General features: G+C 32.0%; 1 protein-coding gene across 4 annotated transcripts; it reads right to left on the bottom strand.

The window, feature by feature from the left end:
• Positions 1-4,259: 4,259 nt before the first annotated feature.
• On the bottom strand, positions 4,260-10,283 carry LOC146954075 (putative methyltransferase PMT8). Of its 4 annotated transcripts, none has more exons than XM_085713419.1 (9): positions 10,082-10,283; positions 8,734-9,236; positions 8,043-8,207; positions 7,768-7,950; positions 6,658-7,252; positions 6,223-6,335; positions 5,602-5,822; positions 4,722-5,066; positions 4,260-4,513 (listed from the first exon to the last, which is right to left on the bottom strand). In XM_085713419.1, exons 2-8 carry the CDS (start codon positions 9,010-9,012, stop codon positions 4,742-4,744), a joined length of 1,881 nt encoding a protein of 626 aa, XP_085569545.1. In that variant the 5' UTR covers positions 9,013-9,236; positions 10,082-10,283; the 3' UTR covers positions 4,260-4,513; positions 4,722-4,741. The 4 variants fall into 4 exon arrangements, with proteins under 4 accessions (XP_085569545.1, XP_085569537.1, XP_085569530.1 ...); XM_085713411.1 differs by having other exon boundaries at positions 10,100-10,283; XM_085713404.1 differs by having other exon boundaries at positions 4,260-5,066.
• Positions 10,284-11,841: the final 1,558 nt, after the last annotated feature.

Raw genomic sequence — 11,841 nt, 5'->3', positions numbered from 1 at the left:
TTCTACCACCCTTGAAAGGAGATCTTACACTAGAATATATCCTCACTTGGTATACACATCTTTCAAATACCAGACTTTTATCATATATTACGTTATTTTCGTTGGTGGTTTATGAATTTGAATTTTCTTTCAACTAATTAAATAAAATTTAGACTATTTCGTTGAAGAAGATGAACATCGATTCAAAATCAGCGTAATAGGTCAGCATAAATGAAGGCTTGGGAAGAACCATTGAGCATATTTGGTATTATGTATGACAACTATTTATGGTATCCAATTTTATTTTACTTTTGTTTTTATTGTTGTGTGCATGCATGTATGTCTTGGAATGTTATGACCATATACTGGGATGTGACCATCCAAAAAACATTACTATCACACGTATATAAAGTATTATATTTTACAAAGTCAAACAAGTTTAGTTTCAAATTGTTGAGGAAAATCATAAAATCATTCATTTTTTATGATTGATTTTTATATATGTTGCTTTCTAGTAAGTTTCTTTGAGTGTTCTTTAGAACTAGATATTGCAAATGCATAAATATTTCAAATTGCATGTATATTAGTGCTTATAAGTTATAACCATCAAATTGGTATTAGTGTTAGTCTATCAAATTGAAGAAGAATTGTTTTTCTATGGGAGAGCAAAACAATTGCATTATATATTAGTGCTTGTAACCATCAAATTGACATGTTGGTTTGGAGGCCATGCTGCTAAATCACATATGGCAAAACCATTACCATCCATTCCAATATTTCTTTTGATGGAAATGCATCACACTTGACAAACCTTTCTTTGCATTGTTATAGCCTCATTAAGCTGGCCAAAGAGAGGCAACCTACCTGTAACTTTTTTTTTTTAAAACTCGATATCCAGCTAAAGCGTCGACTAATCGGGGAGACTAATTTTACCGTCCACTTGTGGAGGCTCATTTAAAACCAGAGCAAAGCTCATATGCATAGACTAGCCCACATAAATTGTAACCGGAAGGATTCGAACATGAGACCTTGAGATAAATACACTTTGATGTCTCAAGCCTACACCACCGGCCATCCATGTGTGTTACCAAACTATTATAATTAACAACAACACAATTGTGAAAACAAAATGGTCTATTTTAATGCTTTATGTAGCATATGATCAAATAGATGCACTGAATGTACATTAATGCCATATTAAGTTTCCTTGTCTCCATATATAGCATAAATCCAAGATGAATTAAAAACAAGTTTAAGAAAACTGAATTGAAATCAAATAACTTTCTATTTAGGCATAAATAATACAAAATAAAGAGAACAAATGTTCATTAATCTGTGCTTTTTGAGGAGCTGATCAACGTTGAAGTGTGCTGCAACAACTTTCAACCATATGCTGCCACGTAAAAGTCATGCTTTCAACCTTATTGCTATAGAATCTATGCATGATAAGGAGCTGATCAACGTTGAACTTGAAGCCTACAACCACATGTAATATAAGGGTTATGTTAATAAAGATTAGATTCCATATCAATATCATAATTAATTGTAGAAAATTAGCAAAAAATAATTAAATAATCAAATGGATAGATAACCAAGCTCTAAATGTGGAAATAGTACAAGATTTTCATTTTCATTTTCTCATATAGATCTAACTTATAATAAATAAATACATCTTCTAACTTATAATAAATAGACTTAAATCGCAATTCTAGCCCTCTTATTTTTAATTGCGCAGTTTTGGTCTCCAAATTTCAAAAAAATTGATCAATCCATAATTTCGATCATACAATTTGATGGTGTGGAAACGAACTGTTTAGTCTGAACTCCTTGTATCATTTTAATTGATCTTTCATTTTCTATGTATGCTTTGTCATGACTCAATTTAACATCGTATTTTTGAAACTTCTCACAAATTAGGTCATTTGTTTTCATGTATGTCATCTAATATAGTGGCACGTCATCAAATTGGATGGTTAAAATCATAAGTTAGTCAAAATTTCAGAAATGTGGAGCCATAGTAATTAGAAATAGGAGGACCAAAATTACAGTTTTATCAAAATAGGGGAACCAAAACTACATTTAATTTTTTTGAGGGAAAAACTACATTTAATTAATTCCCCTATCAAAATAAGCTTAATAAATATAAGAGCAAAACAAGTTTAATAGATTATGGATTGTCAAATGAGCAAATGATCACACAAGTAAACGAAATTCAAACAATGAGCTTAGGTCACTTGGTAAGGGATAATGCATAATTTATGCCGTTGTAGAGAAACTTACTTTCAACAATATGAAACTAAGCTTTCAACGTAACTCTTGTCATTGAACCAACAAAGTTTATTGATTCTCTGTACTTTGTTATATCTCCAGTTATAAAGAATAGTTTGGCTTTCAAGATTGCTTATCAATACTAGTGTATCACTCTTCTCCGAAAGGCATAATGGCAGCAACACAAACTTCATGTCATTAAAGTGATCATATATTTGAAGATTATAATAACTAATCTTAAAGAATTGAGTCCAAGATTCTTCAGCTCCAAATTTCTTCATTTTCCATATAACCATATGTGTTTGATTGAAATCATGAGAAAAACAAAGACAGTTATTTAACACACTTACATTTGGTTTAACATATGGCACTTCATTGAAACCTTGAGGAGGTGCCAACTGAGTATGTGTCTCGGTGCCCAAATCAAGTGAAACAATCACAAATTGTTCAATAGTAATATCTTTGCAATCATAACGAGTGAAGTCATTGCGAATTGCCAACCAATAAACACTACCACCAAGATGCACAACATTCATGGCGTAATCATGAGTACCCATAGGGGAATCTTGAATGTTTCTCCAAACATTCTCTCTCAAACTAAAAACTTTTACCTTTGTTCCACTAGGATCGAAATACACAACCTTATATGTGTCGGTTGAATTGTCATAACCAAATGTCAAATTAGTAGGAAAGGTGAAAGGGAAACCTATGTCTCCGTTTTTATCACAACCATACCCTAATTTTCCTGATATTGTCCTCGTTGCTGGGTTCCAACAACGAAACCACATCTCTCTATATCCATTGGTATAAGAATGACCAAGCAAGCAAAGCAATCCATTGCAAGAACCAACAATATAGACACAATCCTTGTCTTTAAATTGATAATAAGGATCTTTGGGAAGATTAAAAATGATTGGAGGGTTTTCGTGCAAACGAAAAACTGTGAAGGTTAAAGCACGACAATCTGAGGTATATACAAGAGTGAAATCTCTAGTTTGTGAAGATCGATTAAGGTGCAATTTGATGAAGTTGGGATCAGAAATGAGGGAGTTCCATGACTTATGTACACACCTAAATCGTAAGAGAGATTTCACGGGAAGGAATGAAAGAGCGTCAGTGATAAGTTCTTCAGAAATAAATGAAATCATTTTGTGTTGACGTCGTTGTCGTGATGGAAATGGAGGGTGATTCATGTGGAAGGAAGTTTTGTTGTTACATACACGGCACCTTATGAAAATTGAAGCCGAAACGCTTAAGTTTGAACCTTAACAAATATTGATGTATACACACTTTTTTTGTTTCGAGAAAATAAATAAATTATTAGTTCAAAAAAGAGTCAAAACAAAAATATATGATTCAAAAAGTTACGAGTCAAATAAACTAAATTATGTCCTTAAAAACCCAAATTATGAGTCAAAATAAAATTATTTGAGTTATAAAATAAATTATGAGTCAAATCAAATAAATTATGAGTCAAACAATTACATATGAGTCAAATAAAATAAATTATGAACCAAAAATATACATTATATGAGTAGAATAAAAAAAATCATGACTCAAAAGGTAATTTATGAGTCAAAATAAATAAATAAGGAAAATGACTTAAACAAAATAAATTATAGTACTTTTATTTTTCTCATGTCAAAAAAAAAATTTTGTTAAAATTGTACAAAGCTTTTTTATTTTAACAAAACTTTTTTTTTATTTTTTTAGGGAAGGAACAAAACTTTTTATTAAAAAATAAAAAAGTTTGATTCCTTCCCTCAAAAAATTAAAAAAAAAAATTGATTGAAGATAAGAATATCAAATGAGTAATATTATTATTATTTTTAAGAATCTAAAATCGTCCACCCAAATTGGTACTGGGGAGATCAAACCTGAGACCTTGGGTAAGAGAACAAACTCCAAGGTCTCAAGCTAACACCACCGGACCAAGCCAAGAGGGTTAATGAGTTTAAGTTTATTAATTCTTATAATTTTTTAAATGGATGCATATTAATGACAAAGTCCAATCCAAGCAAAAGAAATGTATGTATATTATATTATAAGGTACAATCTTGAAATGCATAGATACATATCTTAGCTCAATCCAAGCAGAATAAAATTCATGTATAAATATTACATAATAATGATAAATCCTAACTTTTTCACCACAAAGACAATCTACTATGTGTTGATTATTAAAGTAGCTTACATTATACCCAAATTGAAGGGCAGAATAATGAATATCCAATGGAAACATTAGGCCTAAGGCTTAATAAATAACCTGCATTATGATCATAAGAATGAAAATGAAATGAGAACCAAAAGAAGGAAATTTAACAATGTAAAGAACATTATGTAATGCTACAAAATGTAGTTGTAGCTATACTGCTTCCAGAACTAATGGCCATGTAATGCTGTTAATTCCTTGTAACAGCAGAGAATATATTAAAGAGAAAATGAAAAAGAAAAAAAATTAAATAAAAATAAACCATGTAGTTGTGATTTTCTCCTATTCTGCTGCATCCCTAAGGCTTTCAGTAGTGAGCCACAATTTCTTCTGGATAACAAAAATAATTTCATTGCCATCTTGGTCAGAGTCAGAACTGGAATCTGCAGTTGCTACTTCTTCCCAATGCAATGCTGTTAGATACTTCTTAACAAAATCAATCACAGGTTGTTTATCCCTGATGATTATGAAACCGGTAGGCCTAACCAAACGGTCCATCTCGAGTAATAGATCTTCTTGACTGCACTCTTTCGCTTGTACGTCAGAAAAAACGGTCCATGCATGGAGTAAATCATATGTTCGGGGGTATGTTGAAAATGCTTCACACCTGTTCAAATATATTCTCCATGCGTCAGAAAAGATGGTCCATCTCGAGTATCAGTGTAATCAATTATCACATTACGATTCAAATTTTGTAAGCTATGAAGAGGAACTACCAACAAAAGGATAAACAAAAGGTTCGAACATCAAAGTAACCCACCATAACTAATTAGGATCTTTGACCCCCCACTAAGCGTCCCAAAGTATCCCCACGGCTTATGCCCTTTGGGCCCACTATGGAACTAATCCTCGAGTTTAAAGTGGGACATTAAGTTTTTTTCAAACAGGGTTGGGCTGCCTCCCAAATAGGCGACTATAGGAATCAAACTCAAAAAAAATATATTCGGTAGGAGAGTCATGTTACCAACTCTCCCAACAACTTGTTACGAAAATACTATTTCATACTAACTAAATAATATAAAACAAGGCCCTTATCTACAACGTGGAACTCCACAACTAGAGTAAAAGGGTGAAACATATCAAATTCATGGTGACATATCAAAGATGCAATAAGTTAGTTTCAAGAAAACAAGGTTTAATACCAGTCATGAGTAGTCCCTATGAGTCCTCTGTCGAATACAATTCTAAGGGTGCTTGGTCCATAAGGCGGTACAACATTCATCACCCAAACATCTTTGTCTTTAAGAGCAGCTGCAAATGAACCCAGGTTTGCTTTCATATCCATTATGTTCCTTACAGTGTTAGATGAGATTTTTGGACCCATTAGATTCCAGTAATTCTCAATTCTTTTTTGCCAAAGTTCCTGTAACATATGACAAAAGTTAAGCATGTAGTCTATTTATCATGTATCATTTTTAATACTCCATCTATCCTTTATAACTTTCGTTTCGTAGAAGAATTGTGTTCCTGTTTATTTCTCGTTTTCAAAGCTCAACATAACAGTAACTATTGTTCTTGTCAATAATACCCTTAACTATTTATCGCAGACAGAGAAATGAGTAGAAATGAGATAATGAATAGTTAAGAGTATTATAGAAAAAAGACAAACGACTCTATCAAGAGTAACAAAGTTTATTCATTTCCTTGGTGTGTGTAAATAACCTTCGAAAGGACAATATAAAAGGAATGGAGGTAGCATTCAATAATGAAAAAGAAACCGAATTAAAACAGTAACAAAAGGATCAATTTCAAATTCCAGTTACCGTGTCCTTTTCGAAGACTTCACTTGAAATGCCAAGGTCAGCTAATCTAGGAGGAGGACTGGTCAACCTTGAAGGCCATGGAGCTAATTCACTACCCTGGGCTCTGTTGTCATCTGATAAAAAACAGTGTTTAGGTGCTTTGAATACAGTTATGCACAAAGAGCAGTTGAACAACTTCTACAAACAGCTTAAGATGAAAAAATATTGAAGTATTTCAAATTTCAAATAGTAACCATTAAAGATTCAGTTAGTAGTAGCTCAAAATAGGTGTTATATGAATGATATAATATATAACACACCATGGCTACTATTTTGACAACGCTTTGTACTAAATAGCATATTGCGGAATAATAACAATTTGTTCAAATTAGATTGTAGTAAGAAAGAAAAGTCGAAGGCAATGGAATAAAAAAAATCATGAGAAAAAGTACTCACGGTCAGAGTAAGGTGTTATGCAAGTTTCCATATTCACTCCCCAAACTGCATCTGGGTCGTCATCAGACTGGCAAAGAGGAGGACGAGTACCGGGTTCTCTTTCCATATAGCAATCATTTGTGAGAGGTTTCTGCCAGATGACAGTTTGGTCTCTCTTTGAAGCAATTCTCCAACACATGCGTCCGACAAGAGCACTCATTTCTCTCCATATCCTCAAATCCTCTTCGTCCTGAGCATATGCTTCTGGAGACGAGTATGCAAAATAACCTCCCGGCCTAAGAACACGGTCTAGTTCAAGGAGTAGTATTCCATCTCTTTGAAGCCAGTCAATTCGGCAACGAGAACAATGTGCAAGTTCAAAAGATCTACTTGGGTAAGGGAGTCTCTTGGTTCCCAAGACACCGAGATATGCAGGAATTCCTCTTTCTAAAGCGAATTGAATTTGATTTTGATGCACATCATTGGGTGCCAAGGACATTGCAATGATATCAGATGCCAGAAGATACGCCCCAAAACTAGCAACACCACAGCCAACATCAAGAACAGTTCGCAGCCTTCCTTCGTTGTTAAGATTATTGTCAGAAAAGTTGAGCATCTGGAAATAGCAAATCAAACTAACTATGAGACACTGACTTATCCATGAAATCGAAGTATATATAAATAAAAAATGCATCAAACAACCTACATTGTCTACCATGGTACTGAAAAGCCTATTAACCGGAGTAAAAAGTATGAATGTATCTGTATCATCTCTCCATCCATAAAATGAATGAACCGGTGTTGTCAATCACGGATCACAGAAAAAATAGTGGTTTGTTCAAATTCCGCTAAGCAACAGTGCTATAGTGCCGTTATAGATGCTGCTTAACAACATTTTGTCCTAAATATTGTATCACATAACTAGTGTATCACATAAAAATGGCGATTCGTTCAAATTCTGCTACGTAACAACACCGCTATTTAACAAAATTAGAATGAATATTGCATGACAATGATTGATATTTGCAAAAACACAGTTTGATAACACTACAATCAATTGAGAGAGAGATGCAACAATTGTATGATTTCATTCCGCTGCTTTGCATTGCAACGGTATGATGAAAGCCTTACATTTGCGATTGCTGCAATGTACTTATCAGCTCCGTAGTGAAAATGAGTCCCTCCTCCAGGGAAAAATATCTTTTCACCTTTCACAACCATCCAGTTCTGGTCGGACTTCTCTTTTGCAAGGTGAGTATGTGGTATATTTACTTTCCATACCTCCTCCCTGCTCTGTGGCCACTTAATAGGGACCTGAAACACCAAAGAAACAACATAATAAAAATGCTACTCGATAGGATATGTTATAGTTTAATATTAACATCTACTCTCGGCATATCTTTTACCTTGTATCCTGGTGGAGGAGGAATCAAGCAATTGTACCGCCTTTCTGCAGGAGGGCAATGTCTCTCGTAGTGTTCCATCACAGAAAGATCCAGCTTCAGTCTCATTTGATATATAAGATGTCTGTCTAAACACGGAATCAACTCTGAGTGACGGTCATCACAAACCTTCAAAAACAGAAAGTATTTCATATTCCATTAGATTGCCAATGTTCCAAAAGTAAAGACAAACTTAGAATGACAATCACAACCGTGTCGATGCTGGCAATGCTGTCGTCGCTTACTTATGCATGAACATATAAACTTTATTTAATTATGCAATTAAGAATCGGTTGCTCGACATTCGTTATGCTCGTGTTTTCTCTTATCTGATGAACATGTATTATTTATTAGTAATTCAACAAAGCATGCAGTTACATATATTTTCTTTTAAAAGAGTAACATATATTATTTATATTTATCAAAATATTTATATAAACTGTAATTTATAGAAATTAAACAACTGACTGATATATAGATAAGATTTTAATTTTTGCTAATGCTATTCAGGGAAACTCTTTAAATTATGTCTTTTATAAGAGATAAAATTGATAATAAATAATAAGTCTTTTGACTTTTTGCTACAATTGTTTGGTGTGGCTATCAAAATCAAATATACTCATCAAATAATGTTTATGCTTGGACAAAAACTTACGGGGAAACTTTTCGGTACAATATCATCAGCCAACGTATCTCCCTGCACTAAACTCGAAGATTCATCTTGTTGCTTGTTATCTGCATCATCATCTGCACCCAAATACGATGCCCCCAGTCTTTTCAACGATTTTCCATATTCAGCTGTAGATGAACTACTATTTTGACCACCAAAGATGGATCCTTGGAACACATATAGAAAACCGAGAAAGAGTGCCACACCACAAACGGAAGCAACTAAACGCTTCTTTTGCGATCCATCAGATCTGCCCCTCGACATTTATATGTTGAAAGTAAGACAAATCGGAATATAATTTTCACTGCTCAGTTATGAATTACAACTGATCACAGCATTGATCTTTGTTTCACTACACATGAAGCACCAAATTCACCATCCAAAACTCGACGTGAACTAGCAACCACAATATATTTCGATTTGAATAGCACGATCTAGATTCTTCCTAAAGTGTGTAAGATATTTGACTCACTGATACAAAAGTTAACCTGCAAACAAGGGGACAGTAGTCAGCACTCAGAATAACAATCACAGAAATCCTTTAATATTTGGTCGTTTTGAACAAATCACGTAAAGATTTTTTACATTGTCAATCAATAATAACCATCAGATCTTTAAGTAACATTTAAAGTTTAGTCATAACTACTTCTAAAATCACAAATATGATCGATTCTGATTTATTGACAGTGTAAAAAAAAAATTACACCAACAATTCATAAAATTTATGCTAAAAAAGAATTACAACAAAGAACATATCCAAATATAAAAACCAACTTAAAACTTGTTAACAAAGTTTGATGAAACATCAACGAAAGACGCGTAGCAAAGCTTGATCAAAGGCTCACATAATGAAAGACAAAGTGTCATTAGTCGATAAAAAAAACAAATGTCCAAGTACAATTTACATCAATCCTAGAACTACTAGTCACTAAAAAAATGTGATCTATGCTATTTGATCAAATCCAATGAAAATTCAAAACTCAATCCACAAAATAATAATGACAGTAACAACCAAACCATCAAGAAAATTGACATTCATTCAATCCAATGAAAATGATGGAATTGGATCCAATAAAAATGGTACAAAATTTAATTCTATAAATTGAAATCTGATATTAATGATAACAATTAGCCACATAATTAAATGCAATTAATAACTACAATTTCCAAGATCTAACACAAAGATAATAATAAATAAACTACATTATTAGCATCTAATCAAAACAAGTTAGAATCACTAACAATTCAATAAACAAAGCCAAACTGAAAGAAAAAAAAAACATAAAAATGAAGGTTTTTTCATAAGCACCGACAGAAAGAAAATGAAACAGACCCAGATAGTGAAATGTACCAGATCGAAAAAAAGATAGAAACTTTATGAAAAATGAGAATGAAAGAGAAATGAATGAAGAGAGAGAAGTGAGATTTGGAGTGTGAAGAAGGTATTATCGGATCTAAGTTAAGTGTTTGTTTGTTTGGTTATGAATATGCTATTTTGAGAAATGATGAAAAAGAGGAAAGTATGTGTGTGTCATGTTGTCACATTGTTGAGGTTGTTAAATTTAAGGTGGTCTTTTTCTTTTGTCCCTACCACCATGTTTTTTTATGTGAAAGTGAATTTAATGAATCTAACTTATCATAATTTTGGTTTTGAAATTTTGATTAATCACATGAAAATTTATTACTATCTTGTGTAAGACTCATTTAATTAATCATAATCAAGTTAAAATTTACTACTATTGATCTTATATGTAAATTTAAGATAAGTACCTTTTGCATTAAATTTGTTGATATAATGGTATGAATTTTCCTTTCAAAATTATTCTTTAATACTAAGAGAAGTGATTAGTCTTAACTCTTAAATTATTTCAATCTACTAAGAAATATTTTGTGAAAAATTAAAATTATTGAGGCCAAGGTAGTAACAACTTAAATTTCACCAATATACCATGGTCATGTCACAAGATATTTAGGTCCTTTAATTATTTGATCTGGAATTGAATATTTGATTGATGTATATATAAAACATATATATTAAGAGATGTCAATCCCTTAAATGGATTTTAGTTACTTTGAAAAGATTAGTTTTCGAAGATGGGGCAAAAGATACCTATGTTTGCTAAAAAAAATAAAAATAAATTCAACCAAGCTATAAATTTAAATTAAAAAAAAAACAAGTTTCATTAAGATTTGTCTCACAATTATCAGTGACATATTTCACTTTTAATTTATAATTTTTTTAAAAAATTTAAGACAAAAACTCACACAAATTAAATTGGAGTAGATAGATATTGCAGATTGGAACTCACATCGTAATACATCAATTGTTCACGTCATTTTTCATCATATGAACGAGATATTTATACATTCCATTTTAATCTCTTTTTAATTTATGTGAAATGGTCAAATAAATGATAGTATGGTATAAAAAAATAAAAATAAGTTTTGCATAGTCATTCAATTAAATAGCTTTATAAAAATATTTTATAACTTATTATAGATTAGGCAACATCCCACTAGGGTTGGGTTGAGGTTTGGCCTAATAGCACTCATCTTTGTCTAATGTTTTTCCACAAGATATTGCTAGTAATGTACTTATTTACTTGTTCACATTATCAGAAATTGCATTTCCATTTTGCTAAATACGAAAAAGTACTCCCTCCGTTTCAAAATATAAGCAAAATTCATTTTTTAGGTTCATTCATTTAATGATGTATGTGGTTTATAATATAGACCACATACATCATTAAATGAATGAACCTGAAAAATGAATTTTGCTTATATTTTGAAACGGATGGAGTATATGTTAACATAGGGTTTGATTCGTAAAAAAAAAAAACATATGGTTTGATAAATGGTGTCACGTGTATACTCTATCTTCTCACTGAATAGGAGTGTGAATTGATTTATGTAGATGTCATGTCTTAACTACCAACCATATATATCATACAACCTAGCTAGGCCTGTGGTGAACTTCTTACCTATCAAACAACGGGAGAGATCTAACAAATATATTCTTTTGATAATTTTGCTTGATTAATAACTTTTTTTAGATGTTTGTTATGTAAAAATATGGCTAAGCCATTTCACTAC

The sequence above is a fragment of the Medicago sativa genome, chromosome 1, assembly GCF_051527215.1.
Source record: "Medicago sativa cultivar Bolivia chromosome 1, Bolivia_mono, whole genome shotgun sequence".
In the NCBI taxonomy this organism is placed as follows: domain Eukaryota; kingdom Viridiplantae; phylum Streptophyta; class Magnoliopsida; order Fabales; family Fabaceae; genus Medicago; species Medicago sativa.
This window is presented reverse-complemented; position numbering and strand designations above follow the sequence as displayed.